The sequence below is a fragment of the Astatotilapia calliptera genome, chromosome 17, assembly GCF_964374335.1.
Source record: "Astatotilapia calliptera chromosome 17, fAstCal68.1, whole genome shotgun sequence".
In the NCBI taxonomy this organism is placed as follows: domain Eukaryota; kingdom Metazoa; phylum Chordata; class Actinopteri; order Cichliformes; family Cichlidae; genus Astatotilapia; species Astatotilapia calliptera.
The window spans coordinates 39,387,331-39,408,801 of NC_137438.1; the positions used below are offsets into that span (position 1 = coordinate 39,387,331).

The following is a 21,471-nucleotide window of genomic DNA, read 5'->3' on the forward strand; positions in this document are numbered from 1 at the left end:
GAGTGTTTTTACACCACATTTATTTAGGAAATGTAATAAGAGTCTAAAATATGGCAGATAGTTCAATAACAATTTGAAAATAATCATAAATATGAATCCAATAAATACAGAATATGTATAGGAGCTGCTATTCACGCAGAGTATTATGACTTTGCAGAATACTTTCAATGCACTGCCTCACTTGCAATGCGTTACAGTGCTTTAAATGACCCGAACGCTTCCTGCACTGGCAAAAAGCAAGCATTTAAAGGTCACTGATGTCAGCTAAAGCCTGCAAAACCTGTTTTTTGTGGGGGTTTTTCTTTATGGCCAGTTCTGATGCAATCTTATCCTGCTGTGTCTGAAGCATGGGCAGACTCAAAAAGGAAGTTTATGGTTGCACAAACTTTTATGTGTCATCAAGATAAAAGTTTATCCACATACACCAGGGTATATCTGAATAAACTTAATTTTGCCCAAAGCTCCAACTCCCCAGGTGGCTGTAATGAGCTTAGACGACTATGTCTCGACTGGCTCGGTGCACTAGCTCCATTTCAAAAGTTTCATCTGAAAAGAAAGCGCTATGTCTTCTAATTGAAGACGTTTCTTTTATACAGACTCAGGGAGTTAGGGCCCATTGCAGTCAAGTCTGAGCTGAGACTTTGATGTGAGATTATCGGGCCTCAGCTCTGTGACAGAAGGTCACCACTCTCTCACTGGCTTGATGCCTCCCCTTCTCCTTCTCCTGCCGCTCAAAGTGATCCAGCCTGCCTCTCAGTCAAATTTGAGGAAAAGAAGTACGACCAGGCTGTCAGACATGTCCAGCTTATATTGAGATGTCAACCTTTAAAATCCCCTTTTCAACATGCAGTGAAAGACAAAATCCCACCAGATTTACAGATAACAGAGTTTTACTATAGTTAAATCAGCAGGACAAGTACAGCCAATAACCTGGAATGGAAAGGATAGATACGTGTGTGTTTGAGAGAAATGAAAGATGCAGTGAACAAAAATGTTAGAGCAACAGATTAGAGATGGGAGACAAGAAAACAGAGAACAGAGGAGTAACAAATGAATAACAAACAGTGTTGGTACACAGAACAGAAATACAACAAATCTGGTGATTCACAGTTGAAAATATAATATTTTCCCAGGAAACTGGGTATTGGAAATGAAAAAAACAAAACAAAATAATAAATTAGTCTTTAAGTAAGTTGTGAAAGTGTGTGGTTGTCTATCTGTCTGCCCTGTGGTGAACAGAGGAAGAGGAGAGGGAGTGTTTAAATAACAATCACGAACATTTAGCAAGAGACACAAAGACAAAGTTGCACACATTTCACACACAGCATGGGCCTTTTTAAATAAACAGGTTGCTCAGCTTTGTTTGTGGATTCCTCAATAAAGAGAACATCCGGATCCACAAAAGGCTTAAAAGAGACATAAGGAGCAGACATGGCAGCCTGAATTTACAGGAGGATTTCACAACAGCAAAGATAGAAGTAAAACTTTCAGGGGAAAGAAAAGTCACCATGCATTTAAGGAGCTTTTATTTATTTATTTTTCTATCTGATATTACCAACACGGCTGCAGCGAGGAGAGGTTTCTTCTAAATGGCACTGCCATAACAGATCCAGTCACTCACCACTCCCATTTAGTGTGTGCCTTATTAAATCGCTTCCGGCTTTTGGTGAGCTGAACTTGAGCCAATCTGAGAAACCAAACACAATTTTTCTTTAGGCAGGAAACTTATTTCTGTACAAAAATTCGCACACAACCAAAAACAATATCTTATACTGTTTATTTAAAAAAAAAGGTGGGGGGGGGGGGGGGGGGATAATAAATATAGCCTGGGAACCAAATGAATAAGAGAGCTCATGTTTCTTTAGCTCGTGCAGAAGGCATCCGTCTGCACATTTCCACACAGCCCTGTTTGTGTCAGGCCAATCACAAACATTCATCTAATACAGGGCAGGTTTGATGGAAATACACTGAGGATGCTGTGGATCTTTTGTAAATAACCAAGATGGCTGCTGCTCACCTTATCTGCTACTGAGATAACGTGTGGTTCGTACATTAATTTATACAAGAGTTTCTGAAGCTATATTGACATCACTTTTGTCTCTTAAGCGGCTAGTTAATCAAATGAATAACACCAATACTGTGCTTGACATTCTTCCATCTCACATAGCTAAGGACTATTGTGATGTAATTGGACCTAGTATCCTATTTCTTATGAACCTTTCCTTGCTCTCAGGCTGTGTTCCTTTGGCCTTTAAACATGCTGTAGTCCACCCGATTCTTAGAAAAAGAAACTCTGACTGTTATGACCTTTTAAACTACAGACCGATCTCTAAGCTTTCGTTCTTGCCAAAAATCCTGGAGAGACTAGTTCTCTCCCAGCTCCAGGCGTACTTGGACACGAACAATATTGCTGAGAAATTTCAATCTGCTTTTAAGCCATTGCATAGCACTGAAACAGCGTTGGTTAGAGTTCTTAATGATATTCTTGTAATTACTGATACTGGACGCTCTATGATCCTAGTTTTATTGGACCTCTCTTTGGCTTTTGATGAGCTGGACCATAACATTTTATTACTAAGACTTGAGCACACTGTGGGTATTAGAGGCACTGCCCTCGACTGGTTTAAATCATACCTTGCTGATAGATCCTTATCAGTTAACTTAGGCACCTTCTCCACTTCCTCTGCACCAGTCTGCTGCGGTGTACCTCAAGGATCAGTTTTAGGCCCTATTCTCTTTTCGTTGTATTTGCTCCCTCTAGGTGCAATCTTTGAAAAATACAATATCGCCTTCCACTGTTACGCCGACGACATACAGATCTATTTTGAACTTACTGACGACCTTGCTGTGTCCCTGCACTACTTTCAAGAATGCATGCGGGAGGTCAAAGAATGGTTCCTGAGTAATTCCCTCGTTTCAAACGATAAGAAGACTGAGACTGTGGTGTTCAACAGTAAAATCCCTTGTGTCGAACTCTGTGCTGCCCTGGGTTCCTTTGCTAGCTCTTCCTGTGACTATGTCAGTAACTTGGGTGTACTGGTGGATAGCTCGCTCAAACTCGATAAGCAAATGTCTGCTGTAGTGAGATCTAGCTTCCACCAACTGCACCTTATCTCTAAGGCTAGGCATTATGTTCTGCATGAGGACCTGGAGAAGCTTATTCACACTTTTGTGACCTCCAGGTTGGATTATTGTAACTCCTTGCACTACGGTCGTCCCTCTTCTCTTTTTCTTAGACTGCAAACAGTCCAAAATGCAGCAGCCCGCCTTTTGACTGGTACCAGGAAATTTTGCTGTATTCTAGCTGGCTTGCACTGGCTACCCATAAAGTACCGTACTCAATTTAAAATATTACTCCTTACATTCAAAACTATTAATAGATTAGCGCTGAGTTATCTTAGTGAACCTCTCAGGCCACATACTCCTGCTAGAACACTTAGATCTGCCACTCAACTACTTCTGACCCAACCCAGATCTCGGCTGAAGTCCCGGGGTGACCGTGCGTTTGCTCTGGCTGCCCCGGTACTGTGGAATACCCGTCCTCTTGATATCCGCGCCTCTGATTCTATTGCACTGTTTAAATCACGACTAAAAACCCACTTATTCAATCTTGCCTTTCCCTCTAGTTAACATTTCTGTTATGATTTTATATGATGCACTTTTATGCTCATTTAATTCCTTGTTTGTTCTGTATCTGCTGCTTTCCTATGTATCAGTGACAGCTATTTGCTTGCAAACCTAGTACTTGCTTTGGTCCCATTTCTATTATGTTCCTTTTATTCTCTATGTTACTTGTTAAGCACCTTGGCATACCCTTGGTTTTAAGTGTGCTTTATAAATAAAGTTCATTATCATTATTATTATTATAAACCTCTGTCGGGGCCATCAAGCAGTCTGGACTGGGCTTTAATGCAACTTTATCCCCATAAATATCTCAAAGTGAGAGAGCGCATTTCTGTTACAAACAACCTGAAGACAGAAAATATTTGTTTCTGACCGACTACAGTCACTCATATATATCTCATTTCCAACAACACGGTGCCAGTGTGTCTTCAGAACTAGCCCACATTTTGACAGGTCTGAGAGCCAATTGTTACATAGTAACTGCATCTGCCAATCAGTGGTGAATTTCCTGTGGTAGCCCCGCCCAGTGACTCCAATTTGGTCCTTGGATATTTTGTGCTTTTTGGCACTTTTGTGCCACATTTGTTTTTTGAAAATACATGGGACCTGCTCTAGGAACTGGATTAGTGTAAATTCAGTTTTCTGTCCTGTTGATTAGCCCGTGTCGTTTAGCCTCACCAGCTTTGATCAGACTTCTCTCGAATCCTCCTGTTGGGGTTGTGAAAGATTAGCATCTCAGAGTGCATGTAGTCACTCTCTATTATTGTAGGGTTTTTACCGTACACATATTGTTCCAATAGGCGTGACACTAAGTGATATGTGACTTCTGCATTACTCCCTTTGATGAAGTTGCAACACTCGAGCATTTCACAACTAATGACGAGAGCAGAACGCAGGAGCTCGCACAGAGAGAGAAATTCAGTTTTAGAAAATGAAAAGCTGAAGAAACTGTAAACAAAATTCACAAATGACAAACTGATTTGCACTCACTCCTCAGGCGAACCTTCACTGTTCTGTGCAAACACACAAACAGCTTGATGCTGCTACACTGATATTAAAGATGATGTTTTTCTTTGGCTAATATCCAGTGCTAACTTATGTTCCCCGTCTTTCTTTCCTGTTATGCAGCAGAAGTAGTAAGATAAACTCTTCTTATCAATTGAAAACACAAACTTCTCAGATCGATTTGCACATTATCTAGTACGATCCAGAATATGAGAGCTAAGCTCGTTAATATGCACAGCAATAAAAGTAACAGCAAAATGTCTGTGTTTGGTAAAATGATCATTATCTGCTGGTACATAACTGTGGTTTTAGCACTTTGACTATATTTTGATAGAGAGTAGTAGGTGTGTGAAATGTGCTATAACACAACAAAAGTGGAAAGCTTCTGCTGTGAGGAAATATCAATACTAAGTAACAGCAAGTAGCAAAATTACATCGTTATTTACAGCTCTGCTGCTAAATGGCTATAAAACTACTCAGAGGTCGTGTATGTGCAGTACATGCATTAATAAAACTGACCATCTAAAGAAATCTGTAACTGCTGGCAGCAGCTCGTGAAAGAAGGGGAAAATAAATTTTCATAAAAACTGTACATTAAACCAACAACTATTAATTTACCTCATTTGAAACTGAATTTTGTCCTGATGTTGTAATGTTATGTATCCCTCCCCGAGCTTCTGCTGGAGGATTCTTCCTGTAAAAAGGGAATTCTTCTTTCCCACTGTTTCCCATCTCTAATTTTGTAAGGGGTTACCTTACATTATTAAATGCCTTGAAGTAACTGTTGTTGTCCACTGTTGATCTGAAAAACAGACGTGATCATGATCAGGACTGTATTTCATGAGGTACTACAGTCCTGATCAAAAGTTTAAGACCACTTAAACGTTCTTCCACCTTTCAGTGTCCCATGCTTGGTGCTCTCGTTGGCGTTCTCTGGTGGCGTTCAAGGAGACGAGGCCTTTAAAGACGTTTTTTTGTTTTTGAAGCCCTTCAGTCTCAGGTGCCGTCTGATTGTTATGGGGCTGCAGTCGGCGCCAGTAACGGCCTTAATTTGGGTCGAGGATCGTCCAGTGTCTTGACGGACAGCCAGTTGGATCCTCCAGCTCAGTGCTGGTGACTTTTTTTGGGTCTTCCACTTGAGTTTTTGTTTCATAACCCTCAGGATCATTTAAGAAATGAAAGTCTTACTGCATCCCACCTCAGCAGCGATGGCGTGCTGTGAGAGACCCTGCTTATGCAGTTCAACAACCCGACCACGTTTAAAAAGGGAACTTTTTTTTTTCCTTAGCCATCAGAGCGTCATGACAGTGTGACTGCCTGACAGAAAAGGACAATGAATCCCCATTTTTGCACAGATTTTGCCTTTTAAAGGCAAGTGGTCCTAAACGTTTGATCAGCTGTAAAACAGCCTGTTTCAGTTTAACAGTTGTTTTCAATAAATTGCTCAAAAAAATGTTTTGCCTCACTCCCATTTCTTCTTGTTGCATGTTGAAGCTCTACTTGGAACGTTGCAACCATGCAAAATAGGTTTTTTTGGTCATTTTTCAAGTGGCCTTAAAGTAACAGATCTATTTCCTTGTATATAAAATGTGTATTATAAAATGTTTACTTTGGCCTAGAAATGTGTGGATGTAAAAGTATGATAACTAGGCTGTCTATTACCTTCCCTTGAACTGCGGTAGCAGTCTTTGGCCCCCGTAGATGAAGTCCTCTGATACACACACACAAACACACACACACACACACACACACACATATATATATATATATATATGCAAAAAATACACTGCAAACTTAAACCAACACCATCCTCCCTATTCTAAATTTTAAAGAGAGCTTAGCAGAAATATTAAACAACCTAACTAATAGGGTTGCCAACTTCCAGAAAAAAAAATAGGGACACCCCCCTTGCCTCGTGATGCTTAATCGACATAGTCAACTTTAATTTAATGTACATGCAAAAAATGAATAAATAAATAAAAAATGCACAGAAATCATTTATTTTTCCACAATAATTAAATAGATTCAACATCTTTCTTCAACAGAACTGCAGACTGCACAGATGGTTGCCAAAGGAAAAAGTACTATTGCTTACTAGGGTATATATTAAACTTAATAGTTACTATATACAGTAATGGACTTCTATACATTTTACATCAGATTCAAACTTTGGGTGTAAGATTCAGAGAAATATTTATTAAAAGTTAGACATTTTAAATGAGAATAAGAAACGAAAGTTTGTCTTTGTACCAACCTTTTTCCTGTTAGTGCCCTACCTGCCCCCCAGCTCAAGTTAGCGCCTTACATATATATACATATACATATTAAAAACCTTTCCTTCCCTTTCTAACCGGAACTTCTTCCACCGAGAAACACTAAAATATACACAGTCAGTGTCACAGCTCCCTGTCGAACATTGAGCAGCAGCCACTGAGGTTTACCTGTTACCTGTTTCTTCGTGTTTCTTCGTGGAGCATCTGCCCAGCCTCCGTTTTTCGCTCCCCTTCGTGTACATGACACGACAAAATTATAATAAAAACCACTGATATCTGTTATTTATGAATAGATGAAATAGAAATAAAAAACAAAACAAAAACGATGTTGAAATCAAGAGAGAGCGCTCCATTATTTTCTTCTTCGTCGTCGTCATCAGTGTGGTTATGGTATATTAGCGCCACCAACCGGAGCTCAAGTTAGCGCCTTCTTCTTCTTCTTCTTCTTCTTGGTGTTTATTGGCGGTTGACAAACAACGACTTCGTGCATTACCGCCACCAACTGGTATGGAGAGCAGACCAGACTGTCACTTAAGGATTAGATCCTATCATGCTAGTTAAATATTGCTCGATAGCTTTTAGTACTTCAGTTATTTCTAAGCAAATCCAATTAAATCTAGTTTGAGTTTGATTGTATTTAGGTTTTGAATCAGTTGTCTTCTCTTTCTTCCTCACACTCCTGTCAGTGTAATATAACATGAGCTACTGTCTCAGCACAGCGCTCGCATATTCCGGTGCAATGTTTCCCTAAAATGAAAAGTGTTCCGTTTATCCCAGCGTGCCCAAATCTGAGACGTGAAATGATTGTTTCTCATTTCTCCAGTTTTCCTTTGGATTTTATAAAACCACCGTCCTTTCCTTTCTTTCTCCCATTATTTTTGCAATCTCTCCTTTATTTTCTGTTCTAATTGATTTTTTTATTTCTGTTTTACTACAGCTGATAATTAATTGCACTAATCTTTTTCCAGTGGCTCTTTTTTGCAGCCTTATCTGCCATTTCATTTCCCTTAACACTATAATATGCTGGTGGCCATACAAAAGTTAATCATTAGTCCTGTTATGTTTACTCTGCATGGTGTTTGTTGAGTTTCTATTAAGATTTCTGGTCGACTTTCTGCATGGTTGCATTGTAAACTTACTAACGATGAACTGGAATCTGAACAAATTACTGATCTTAATGGTCTCGTGTCTTCAACCCACTGGACAGTTAATAATATTGCAACCATTTTCCTGTGTATACTGAAAGTCCATCATTGATCCTTTTGCCTTCTTTATATTAAAGTCTGGTATAATAAAAGCCTCTACAACATCTGTATACGTTTGTACAGGATTCTAATGGTGACTAATATATTTCTGTGCCATATGTTAGTTTAAAATAAACTCCTTATCCTCATTTCTATCTACTGTAGCCAAGTTATTTTTTTCCAGGTTTGACTGATTAATAAACATCACACGTCCCTGGATTATATTTTTCCCAAATTTAATCAGTGATTACTTCATATTATTATTATTGTTGTTTCTCAGGATACCAACTTCTGTGCTGCTGTTAAGGTTTTGTTTGGGTTTTTATTTTCATATTTCATTTCCTTTGATCCGTGCATGTTCTCTGTCCTATTGTCTGTGTGGTTGTGCTTCAGACTGGTTAATTATCCACTGCTGACAATATGATAACACCTAAAAACACTTTGTTAGGTACATGTATTCAGTGCATGTACATTTCATGACATGGATAGTAGTGTTGAGTATTCTGAAATAGTCTGAATATTCATAATATACTGAAGTACTGGAATTTTCCTGCACAACCATTTCTGAGCTTTACAGAGAACGGGCAAAAAACAGAAAATCTTTGGCGAATGGCAGATCTTTGGCATCAAACTAACAGGGCAGAAGGAAACAGTAAGTCAGCTAAGCACAGGAAACTGAGAATAAAAAAAAACATCGCCTGGTTTGATTAGTCTTGACGTCTGCTGTGACAGTCAGACAGCAGGGTCAGAATTTGGTGTAAATTCACAAAAGAATGAATCCATCCTGTCTTGTATCATCAGGTAAGGTTGCTGTTGGTGGTGTAATGGTGCAGGAGTACTGCTGCTGAGCACGTCCGTCCCTTTACGACCACAGTGTACACATCCTCTGACGGCTACTTCCAGCAGGATAATCTCACAATGTCGCAAAGCTCAAATCAAATCAGGACAAAACTGATCTTAATCCAGTCAAGCACCTTTGGGATGTGGTGGGGTGGAAGTGTTGCATTATGGATGTGGAGTAGGGCTGCCACAAACGATTATTTTGATAGTCGACTAGTCACAGATTATTTTTGCGATTAGTCGACTAATCAGATCATCATCCATTGGACGTAAAAGTACAGCTTATTGCACCGGCAGCATCTGCTCTTATATAACTATCATTAGCTTACAGCTTGAAGTGTTTAAGGTCTGTGCTAACTAAAAATAAAGACAAGATGATAGTTTAACCCTTCTGAGGCCCTGGGACCATTTTTGTACATTTTAGTTTTTCAGTTACAAGCCATTTGCACTGTGTTGAATGGAATATAGCCAAATTCTCTAAAAAAAAAAGTTTGGTATAATTTCATTTCAAAATTCAAGTCTGACTTCCTTAAATTTTAATGAAATTTGCAGATTGTTTCGGTGAAGTTTAATAAACTGCTTGCTATCTAAAATATAACAGGACACAGGAGTAAATTCTTGAGCATCTCACACTTCTGATAATCAGCTGTCTGCTTGAGGTTTATTCAGCTGTGTAAAAACTATAACTTTGATCTCAGCCAAACCGATTTACTCAGGAACAAATAAAATACTAAAAAAAAGCCAAACAATAACATTTTTAAGTTACCTAAGTGACTCATATATCATGTTTAACCTGAGTAGCGAAAGACGGCGGTGGGTTTGAAAACGATTTGCCGGGAGTCCGGTGTTCTCACCGCTCTAGTGACCTTGCCCCCGGCTAACTATCGAGCTAGTGGGTAACAGACGTCTCCGAAAACGTCGGAGCGCTTTTGAAAATATGCGGTGTCTTGATAAACTGAGCAGATATTTGAGGTTTACACAGCTACATTCTCGCCTGAAAATATGTTAAACGTTTATTTTGTGACCCAGAAAGAATAATAAGAGTAAAGTTAAAACTAACTAGCTGCCGCCATTGTTGGAAACTGAGCTGGGCTCAGTGTTGCCAACTCCTCAGTAAGGAAAATCGCTATTGGCTGTCCTAGAAGTCGCTAAATGACGTCATCGCCTAAATTGCATAATTGGTCATCCTAATCTAACCTATGTTGTTGGAGAGAGAAATAACATCGTGGAAGAGACATAAAGTGAGTAAAAAACGTCCTAAATGCATTTAGAGTTTATTTAGAACTACAAATTAAATTTCTTTTAGCAATTGTTTTTTTTTTAATGTCACAATTCCAACCCTGCTCCTTTACCCGGGCTTGGACCGGCAAAAGTGACCCGAAATAGGCGCTCTGGTGGAGTTACTTTGTGTGTGTGTTTATAAGTAGTTTTAAACCTTGTGATCCACAAAACAGCATAAGAGTAAAAGAGTAAAAGAAGAACTGACTGCGTTACAGCACCCGCTGCTTGTTGAGAGTAGCGCTTTCACGTCTTTTTTTAAGGGGTCTGAAAACTCGCTAAATATAGCGACAAAGTCGCTAAGTTGGCAACACTGGCTGGGCTGCGCTATGAATTCTGACTGGGACACAGCTACTTCTTCTTCGGGGTTTAACGGCAGCTGACATCCTTGTACATGCAGTGCTGCCATCTTCTGTTTCAGTCCGTTATTACACTCTTAAATCCTGCTACTTATTCCTGCGTCTTTTGGGATCTTACAAAGCTTCAAACGACGCGTCGACTATTAAATTAGTCATCGACGATTTTGATAGTCGACGTAACAATGTGATGCCATCATGTCAACATGGACCAAAATGAATAATGTTTCCAGCATGGTGTTAAATCTGTACCATGAAGAATTCAGGAGCCTGCCTGGTACCAGTGAGGTGTACCCAGAAAGAGGCCAGTGAGTGTATTCCCAAAGTGAAATGCTGAAAATTATCCAACATATTGCAGATTTTGTTTCCGCCTTCCGCCCAGTTCTTCTGTGCTCTTCTTTCTACTCCCATTCACTTCCAATCTGACATCACAAACACTCAACACTATATGAAACTTATAAAATTATATTGGAAAACCATGATACTTCAATACATCCCTCTATTTTTTTTTAAATCGCCTGGGAACCCTCTTCCAGTTTCTAGTGCAAGAGGTGTGGTGCACCAGTCCAACACAAGGTAACACAGAGAGACAGACAGACAAGCAGCGGTTTGGGCTGATGGAGGAAGGCATGAGGTACTTTTGATTCTCAGTTCTTTTGTATAAAGTGATCGCTTTTTGTAAGGAACATTATCTTTGTTGTAAATGACGACTCCTGGAGGTTATTTGCAAAAACACGAAACAGAAAAGCTCAATAACACACTTCTTCAGCGTTTATGTCACTGAGACCCACAAACTCACAATCTCTTCAACATCGTCAGAACCATCAAATAAATGTAGTGTTTTTAAAATACACTCATGGCTCCCAAGGACCCAGTGAGGAAACAGACTTCTGGCTTCCTGTTCAGAAGGTCACACTCGCTCTCCTGATTTCTTTTTTTCCGTCTCATCTTTGGCTCGTATCTCACTTCCTGCATACATTCTTTCTCTCGTTTAATCAGCCACTCTGGCACGTGACCCCTTAGTGTAGAAGTACTAATATCATGTGATGTGGTAATAATAAACATGGGAACATTGGAGCCCTGCATTTATAACACTTTTAACATACTAATCAAAAATCCTGACAGTTTGCATTTCAGTCGACAAATGCATGTTACCCCTGGCTCAACAGGTCACATTACTTTGCCTCAGATGTCCATGTCATGTTTCATCTGACAAAGAAAACTGTTTTTTCTTCTTCTTTCATACAGATGGGAATGAAGGCTCACCACAGTCAAGTCTCTGCGGTGCTCGGACTTTGAAGTGAGATTACCGGGGCCTCGGCCAGACAGAAGGTCACCACTCTCTCACCAAGCTGGTGCCTCCTCTTCGTCTCCCTCCACTCAAACTGATCCAGCCTGCCTCTCAATTAAATCTGAGGAAGAAAATCCCATCTGGCTGTCAGACACAGACTCTCAGATACCAACCAGAAATGTCGCAGGAGACTCAAAGACAACCAGAAACAATGAGCCACAGATTTCACTCAGGTAACATAGATCTTTATTTAAATTACAGATGAATTTATATCAAATCTGCACAAATATATTTCCAGAAAACATAAAGTATCTCTCTGAATAAATGATCTAACCCAGCTGATCTTAACCTTTCTTTGGATTTTGTTTGGACATTAGCCGTGGGACGTTTCAGTAAAGGTAAATTATTGCTCCCGTTTTTTCAATCTGAGAAATTTTCATTAACAAAGCTGAACCAAAAGAAAAAAAGAAAAGATTCAAATATTACAAAACAAACAAAAAGAAAAAGAAAAAGAAAATCCCATATCATGGTGAAGTCGAAAAGTCCATACTGATTAGTGATTAGCCTCATCTCTTAAATCCTGGTGACCCTCGACTTGTGCACAAACATTTCTGTAAGTGAACGGAGAGTTTTCAGTCAGGAAAAAAAAAGCTACACGAGAATTAATTTTGTCGTGAAGGAAATTAATGCTTCTCTGATACTTGGCTGAAAGCCGTCACCTGCTGTCATCTCTTCATCCACACGAGGTCAGTGTTGCACACTAAAATGAAAACGATGCCTGTATTTGTTTACATAAATGATCTATGGTTGCTATTCTCAACCTAAGGAAAAAACAAAAGAGCAAAGAGGCGTGTAACAGGCTGCTCTGAGCCTGGCTTGTGTTATGAACTGTAGAGTCATATTTCAGCAGCATTTCCCCAGTGAAACGGCTCAGAGAGATAACTTAAGTTTATGAACTGAAACATTTTAGTGACTGAAAATGGGACAAAACTGAGCGCAGGTTACGAGCCACGAGGACGGGGCGCACCGGTGTCACACACTGAGGTATTTTTAATGTAAACACGTTTCTCTGTAGCACTTAAAGCCAAGATTTGTTTTTTTGCCCTCTTGGTAAAGCAATAATTTTATCATAACAAAACATACAGTCACAGTGCATCTGTATCCTGATAAACAAAGTAAGAGCATTTACATGAGTCCAACATTAAAGATCACTGCACACGGATTTATAAAGCTCATTGTCTTAAAAGGTGAAACATGTTTCAGTAAAACCGCACTTTTATCACGTGCACATCCACAAAAGTTCAGCCATCTTTGACCCTCTGCAGTCACAGGGCTCTGTTTCCAGCACTAATTTACAACTATAGTTTTTACTGTTCAAGCAAGTGTTTAAATAAAACAATCATGCGTTGAAAAGATAAATAAAGGTCAAAGTTTCCAGTTAAAGTAGTGCCCTTTCTGTGTTAGAAATATGAATTTAAAGGCTAAAAAGTAATCTGTGACCATGTAATTGATACACTAATTACTGTATTTCAGGCGATTGCATAGCTAACAATGAAAATAACTATAAACTCATACTTTACATAAGTGTAAGTAACATATTTAACCTTGATTAAATATATAAATTGACACTGCTTTACACTTTATTGGTTTTAAATCGTTGCACTGACGCATTTACACTGTGCTTTATACAGCGCCCTCCAGAGGTGTTGTATATTACAACAAGTCTTGTTTCATTTTCATGTTTTAAATAAATTAAACTAATTTAAAAAGCTTAAAGTAGCAAAAGCAAAACACACGTGCCATCTTGTCTTGTTATACTGTCTTGCAGTGCAGGAAGCTTTGGAAACCCCCCTCCTCTTACCCCGTCTGACTCTGGATTTGAGGGATTTCTAACCTCGATGATTTCGTTTGCACGCTGTACACATTCAGTTATCCTGCCATGGTTTAAAATAATACACTTTCAGGTTCGGACGGGGTTTATTTGTCGTCCAGCGTTAACCCGAGTGTTAAAATATGTGTCAGTCAGGTTTGGGGGGTTGACAACGTTGGTGGTGATGTGCTTTTGGTAAGAAGGCGAAAAGCAGGTATTGATCTTTTTCACGATTGCAGAAGTTGAGTAAACTAACAGAAATGTTCTTTCAGAGTTAAATTAGATTTTCACGTCGTCAGCACCGTTTCTCAGTCTTGGAGTTGCCTTTCAGGACGATGTGAGGTAATCCAACAGCCCATCTATCACAGGGCCAGTACTGCAGTCCAGGCAGCGAGTACGGTATCTCGTAGTTGGCATCCAGGTAGGCTATCAGCGTGCTGCCGTAGGCTACAGCTATCACAATCAGAATGTGCCTGAAGGACGGATAAATCGAAGGTCAACACAAAGACACGAACCATTTTTGTCCTAAAAATGGGGCCTGTTCATGATGCGTTCACGGTGGATAAACGATCCCAAGACTGGAGGTCGGGGTTCACGGTACCAAAGTTTGCAAATGCTGATCTAATGTTACAGTAAACTCATCTTTTCATTTTCATTCAGGAATTCATCTGAATGTTGATTCTGTTCATCAGGACGTTTTCAGTGGGAGAAACGTTTCGTCATACAGGGGACGTCTTCAGTCTCAGCTGACTGCAGGTTTCAACCTTATAAACAGGACATTTGCACAATGACTGAAACCAGCCCACTGAAGGAACGATGGGCTGTGAGGTCAGTTCCTTGATCACTCTTTCAAGGAGGAGGATGTAACATCCTGGACAGGGAGGAACGCTGGTTTGAGCGCGGAGTCAAGGAGGCCATTAATGTGAAAAGGGAAAGACCATCTCTGAATGGAGGAGGGGCCTAAGGGTGCATCTCTTGATTGATGATCGAGGAACTGAGCTCACAGCCCATCGTTCCTTCAGTGGCTGGTTTCAGTCATTGTGCAAATGTCCTGTTTAAAAGGTTGGAAACCTGCAGTCAGCTGAGACTGAAGACGTCCCCTGTATGACGAAACGTTTCTCCCACTGACAACAGAATCAACTTTTTGGGATTTACTGACCTGGATGATTGAGCATGCATCAAGACAGTAATTCATCTTGTTGATATGAAACAAACATGCAGACAAGTGAAGATAAAGAAATAAAAGAAATGAACGGGAAGCCAGGACTTACCAAAAACCATGCAGGTAGCAGAAGTTGATCCTCTGCCAGAAGCTGCAGCCAAAGCGGTCACCGAGCCAGCAGGAGATGGCGAGCACCCACAGAGCGATCGACAGCTTGGCGAGTCGCAGAGCCTTCTGGTCAGTGCAGCTGAGAATGACGGAAAATGGATGATCGCAGGAAATCAAACGGCAAAGTGCACAATCAGGTTTTCACGTGTCTTTTTCTTACCATTTCATCTCCGTAATCAGAGTGTAAAGCAGATGGAGGCCGAAGCAGTTTAACGCGTAGGCGTTGGCCGTAGGTTTGACGAATGACGACACCGAGCTGATGACCGTGATCACCAGGACGAGCTTTGAAAACGTGGATCTGCGTTGGAGCGCACAGAGACGGAAATAAACACGCACCTGAAGCAGACTTGAAACAGACGTTTAGTTTTATTTTGGCATCGTACTCCAGCCCGTACGGACTCACGGGTTTGATTTCACCACATGCTTTGTGTAAAGCATTCTGTGAGGCTGGTTTGGATGGGTGCAAAGTGAATAAACATGATTGTTACAGCAGTCTAGCAAACCATGAAAGAAAACCTGAAAAACAGGTTGTCCTCCCTATACTCACACTTCTAATAAATAAACTCGTCATTGAGCATTCTTCGTGTGCAATAACTGGGAGGCCTTTTTATCTAAAGTTGTGATTACCTGATAAACGCAGGTCCAAAAGTAATTTTGTGTTGTATGTGGATTCCTGCTACACTCGACAGCTAATTCCCAACTCTGCCTTTTAACAGAATTTGTCTTTGTATACATTCATAAAAGACAGAATTTGCAGAAAAAGTCCTGAATAAAAACTGTTTCTTTAGGATCAGGAGCAGCGATGTGCACTCATTCACCTGAGCTCTGTGACTTACAGTCAGGGCTGCACGTTTGTGGACAAGGATGCAGCTTTTAAATGCAGATTTTAAATAAAACATTCAAACGTGGACTTTCAGGTTTAGTTGGACAGTTTGAACCAAAGTCCTGCCATTTTTATACGCGGCCGCTGTCGTCAGAGGCTCGTGAGTAACTGGACAAGTAGCTGACAAGCAGGTGAACCAGGTGAGGCTGGTTTCTCGGCTACGTCGTGACAAATTCAGCAGATATAAGAACTGGAGTCGAGTCTCAGTGTTGAATTATCATTTGGGAGCTTTTAACAGGAATTCTTTCTTAATGTGACGGTCAAAGATATGTTGATGCAAGTGAAGAAACTTTACGAGTGGCCAAATCAACAATCCGGCCAGTTCAGCAATGCCTGAAAAGGCCTGAAAGACCACTGAAGGTAAAGGTCTAATATCAAGACATGCCTTCATGAATGGAAATACAGTAAGTTTGCAACAAGGCGTCCAGCACGGCTACATTCAAGAACAAAAAGGCTACATTACAGGAAAACATCTAAGCGCTTGCACAGCTGTCACTGGCGTTTATTGATCACGTGATTGCCGATAGAAGTAGCAGAACGAACTGTGAAGCGTGCAGGGCTGTACTCTCTGCTCACACAGTGTTTGTAGTGCAAATGGATCATGACTATTCTTCAACAGCCAAGCCAGTCACCATGTCAACACAACAGAGCAGCGACTGAAGGTGGCTGCAGTGAAAGCCTGGAAGAGCATCTCAAGGGAGAAAGCACAATATTTGGTGACATCTATGAGTTCTAGACTTCATTTCCATCCATCCATCCATTCGCTTCCGCTTGTCCTTTTCAGGGTCGCGGGGGGCGCTGGAGCCTATCCCAGCTGTCATAGGGCGAGAGGCGGGGTACACCCTGGACAGGTCGCCAGTCTGTCACAGGATCAACACACAGGGACAGACAACCATTCACACTCACATTCATTCGCACATTCACACCTAGTGACAATTTGGATTATCCAATTAACCTATCCCCACAAGCTGCATGTCTTTGGACGGTGGGAGGAAGCCGGAGTACCCGGAGAGAACCCACGCAAACACGGGGAGAACATGCAAACTCCACACAGAAAGACCCCGGCCTGATGTTGGAATTGAACTCAGGACCTTCTTGCTGTGCGGCAACAGTGCTAACCACCGTGCCACCGTGCTGCCCATTCATTTCCATCCAAATATTAAAAACAATCCTTATATTATAAATGACATTAGTTGGTCCAGTGACTCTTGAGCCTTTGAAAATGGGGTTATGTGGATAATTACACAGTCATACTGTTTGATTCAAAAACACAGAAGCAAAATGATAAAAACGTCACGATTAGACTTCCCTGCAATCACAGCGGCCTCGGCTGTTCGGGAGGAGCAACCCACTGGATCAAACACTGGAAAATCACTGTGAGGTTATTGATGCCAGGGGGATTGTTTCACACATCAAATGTTCATTCGCCTGTCGCACCTTGCAGTTTAAATATTTACACAGGTTGGGTGGAGCTCTGTTTTTACAGCCCCGTGTCCATCAAGGTGAAGACTGAACCACCACATTTGGGACAATGACGAACCTTTGAGCTGTTAAACTGGCTCCTCGTCCGGCCGGGATAAGGTTTCACAGTGGCATGTGTTGGAAACGCTCTGTTATTGTTTTGCATCATCCTGAAAGACCACTGATCTCCTTAGAAACACGCAGAGGCACGAATAAACGCCGGACACAAAGACCTTGGACTAAGTTGTCGAAACACAGATCAGTCATCTGTCGCTGGGTTAATGGTTACAAGGTCGACATACCTGTCTTTTATAAAAGAAGGGAAGAGTCTGCGAGGGAACCAGACGGCATAACCGACCGCCAACACCCACAAGATCGAGAGCTCGTCCAACATCTGACCGACGAAACTAAGAGTCATGTGAAAGTACGCCGAGAACAGCCCTGCAAAGAAGAGAGAACGAGAGAATGATGTCGAATTATTCATGCTTTTAGGATTTTATAGGCGAAGACAAGTATAAAACGGGTAAAGTGAGACGTGTTACTGCACGTTCACAGATGGTTAAGAGCAGTGCAGGGGAGACATGCAGAGCTCCAGTTTGCAGCTGACTTCTCTTCTCGTGCTTTAGTTATTACATTTAAACTTGCATACTGGTTAAACTGGTTCGGCTACTGTTGCAACTAATAAGTATTTCTTTTAGTGTCATAAGCTTTAAGAAAACCTAGTCAGTTCAGAGAAGCTTCAAACATCTGCTACAGATCTTCCTACTTGATAACACATTTCTTGTGATATCTATTTCATCTATACTGAGTCAGCCTGTTTCACAAACACAAAACATTTCGTGGATTTATTTTGCAGACATACGGCTGAAGTTGGTTTAAATAAAGAAAGAAAGAAAGGACTGACCTACAAAAATCATCATGACCCAAACCAGGTGGATCGCCAAGCTCCTCTCTTTGGCATATGGGTGCAGAAGGTAGAGCATGATGGGAGAGATAATGAAGAAAATGAAGCTGCTCATCTGCAGGGAAAACATTAAATCGATCACCAGTCCAAAGTGTGGCTTTGAGTTGCAGTTGTTGGGCTGGTAGCGCCACTGCAAGTGTCTCCTGAATAAAAAGCTTTCAGTTTACCGTGTTGAAGGACTCGACCACATGCTCAGAGTGTCTGTAGTTGTCTTCGCACCAGTCGATTTCTGAACTCTCATAGGAGAAAACTCCCGCCATCCCCTCGCCGGAGTGAACACCTGAGAGACGCAGGGACAACAGTGGCCGCTGACTCTGGTGTAACAAGCACACCTGCATTTTTCAGTAGTCAAATTAAGGTGTTTGTATATGTGGTTTATGGAAATCATTATCCCCTCCACCCAGCAGTCAAATGCCAATCGCACCCTTTTACAATTTCACTTAAATGTCAGTCCCTGCTGGCGCCTACATCTCCCACGATGCAACCGGACAGCATGTTCAGCAACGTCCTACAAACAGCCCAGAAAATGTGACCGATTCAGACGACAGCGTACGTTGCTCCACTTTTATTATATTTTTATGACATGATAAAAATGGCGCCGTATACACAAACAGACTTTTTGCTCCATGGTTAATGTTTTGTAAGCATTAGTGCACCACACCAACACGATCCAGTTAAATCAGAGGTCATTAAAACTCGGACTTTTGTCATTTTGAATATCAAATTCCTCTTTGGTACTACAGTAAGTTCATTTCCATAGTTGTATCCCTTTTAATTGCTGGTTCACTTTAGCGTAGGATGAGGACACTTCACACTTCCACGGCTGTTTTAACCTGCGCTGCACGACATCTGTGCTATTAAAACACAACCTGCCATCTTTCCTAGAAGGCTGTCAGATGTGGCGCAGTGTGTGAATGGTGCCTGGTTCACAGTATTTGTTGGACTTGATTTATTGCATCATTATTATATGGCTTTTATTTACACTTACAGTGTAAATAGGGAGGGGGGTTCACATTCACAATATACACACTGGACTTGAGCTGGAATTGCTTTTAAACCTCAGTATGGCCTCGAAACTGGGACTAAAATGTTCCCAATGACTTTTATATCCACAGAGGCCAAGGCCGCTCATTTCAGTCTCTACTGAATCTGGATATTTGCTACAGCAAATTATTACCTGGAGCTTTCAAAAGTACTCAGTTTATTATGCAGCCTAAACAGGAAGTCGTCATCAGAACGCCACCCTTCATGTTGATATCTGAATTACAGATTTTTAACAGTGTCAATAAACTTATTTCAGAGTTTGCACTGAAATACAGAGTTTATAGGTGTACCTAATAAAGTGGTTACCGATGGGAAAAGAAGTACTCCGCCTTTAAGTACAAGTTGTAATACTATTGAAATATTACAAGTCTCATCATATATGTACTTGTTTTCCAGAACAATCGATGTCAGAATACTAACATATTACTGCATAACACTCTGTTATGTACTACAGTGTAATTCAGGCGACTGAACACTGAAAGAAAAATATTATCTATAGAAACAACTCCCAGTTTATCTGTTGATTAGAACTCGTATGAATAACCTAGACTAGGAAAATAGGCAGTTGAGTTCAAAGGTCATTAAGTAAAGGTGATGAAGTAAAAGCATAAAGTACAAGTACTTCGAGAAAGTAGTTGAGCACAATATATTAAGTAACAGTAAATCACTATTTATTACCATCCTGAGGAATAAACATCGGAGTTTTCCTGACAGGGAAAAACCTTTTTGTCCGAAATATGAATATTTGGACAAAAAAAAGTGTCCCAATAATTAAAAAGTTTATTTTTTTTCTCATCACAGGGTGTTCAATGGGAAACCGGCTCTTACCTGCCATGCTGTCGTCCTGCAGCCCGGCACTGCTGCTCTGCTCCAGGTGCTGCAACAGGTGGATTTAACGAGGCGGGGTTTTGAAACGCTCGCGATCCAGAAGCACGAGCCCAGTAACGTCACTGACGGTCACGCGAAAAGGTTTCAAATCTCTGGGACAATATGTCATCACAGAGAAAATGTCTGGAATGAGCTCGTTTGTTTTTCTTTCTTCATTGACAGTTTACCAGGCCCCGGGGAAAGAGCAGGAACCGGTTACTCAGCAGTAACGGGTAACGTAGAAACGACCATGTGGGGCAAAAAAACCTTTAACGGGCTGTAAACACACGACAGGCGACTGGAGGGTTCAGAGGAAACCTGAAAAGAAACACGCAAAACCGTAACAGGTGTTCCAGGTAGCTGCTGCACCTGTCTGAGGAATCTCAGGTTTTTCCTAAAGGAGGTTCAACCAAATCTGCCGCATTTCAAAATAAAAGCATAATCCTGCAGCGGAGGAGCAGGTGTGGTGGGAACACGCCGAGTCTTGAAGGTGAAACTCCAAATAGTTGCATTCATATGGTTTAACTCAAAACAAAGAAAGCATTAACTGCGCACACTGGCTTAATAACGTTTCCTGCGATAGAAATTGTTTGGAAAAAAGTACTCGTGTATTTAATTACAAATAGTTACCGGAGAGTCACCTAATATTACCGAAAGTACTCGTCGGTCTACCATTTCAGGCTACACGTTGTCTTCTTATGTTACGGTTTTTCAGTGCATGCATTTTTACTCTTTTGGGCAGTACTGTGACACTGTGCTGCTGCAGTTTGAGTCTCAAACAAATCCGCGATGAAATCAATGGGCTCCAGTGTGATCTCGTTTTTTATCACCTGTAGAAGTGTTTATGATCTGTAAAGTTAAAAAAAACAAACCGCTACGACGAAATCTGAGACAGATGAGCTGGTAATCTCTCTCACAATTTAGAGAAAAATAGGCGCAGCACCAATCAGGAGGCTTTGGCCAATCCAATTACTGCAGGCTGCGCAGCTTTAAACGAAGCTGCTGAGACGCAGGTTAAAGATCTGTGCTGTGGCCTGTTTGCAGCAGCTGACTGGCTGATTATTATTTTGGTTAGATCTTTGCACAATCTGTGCATCTATCAGTGCCTCCATGTTTTTAAGAATTAAAGCTGGCAAAAAAA

At 40.9% G+C, this 21,471-nt stretch overlaps 1 protein-coding gene and 1 long non-coding RNA gene across 3 annotated transcripts; both read right to left on the bottom strand.

Moving 5' to 3' along the window:
• Positions 1-3: 3 nt before the first annotated feature.
• LOC145421346 (uncharacterized) lies at positions 4-8,653 on the bottom strand. The gene is made up of 4 exons (XR_013902681.1): positions 7,078-8,653; positions 6,292-6,340; positions 5,248-5,431; positions 4-1,687 (listed from the first exon to the last, which is right to left on the bottom strand). It is a non-coding gene; the product is annotated as an uncharacterized LOC145421346 (long non-coding RNA).
• A 3,487-nt stretch (positions 8,654-12,140) lies between these two features.
• acer1 (alkaline ceramidase 1) lies at positions 12,141-21,201 on the bottom strand. 2 transcript variants are annotated; one of them, XM_026148067.2, is made up of 8 exons: positions 20,961-21,201; positions 20,292-20,648; positions 18,587-18,699; positions 18,360-18,474; positions 17,758-17,896; positions 15,272-15,409; positions 15,053-15,190; positions 12,141-14,254 (listed from the first exon to the last, which is right to left on the bottom strand). In XM_026148067.2, the coding sequence occupies exons 2-8, from the start codon at positions 20,296-20,298 to the stop codon at positions 14,077-14,079; spliced, it is 828 nt and encodes a 275-aa protein (XP_026003852.1). In that variant the 5' UTR covers positions 20,299-20,648; positions 20,961-21,201; the 3' UTR covers positions 12,141-14,076. The 2 variants fall into 2 exon arrangements, with proteins under 2 accessions (XP_026003852.1, XP_026003855.1); XM_026148070.2 differs by adding an exon at positions 18,844-18,927 and having other exon boundaries at positions 20,292-21,201.
• Between the last annotated feature and the right edge of the window lie 270 nt (positions 21,202-21,471).

Coding starts and splice junctions, on each gene's coding strand:
- acer1 (XM_026148067.2), bottom strand. Junction 17,897..18,359: donor GGTCATGATGATTTTTGTAG/GTCAGTCCTTTC, acceptor TCTTCTTTGCAG/GGCTGTTCTCGGCGTACTTT. Junction 14,255..15,052: donor TGCTACCTGCATGGTTTTTG/GTAAGTCCTGGC, acceptor TCCGTCCTTCAG/GCACATTCTGATTGTGATAG.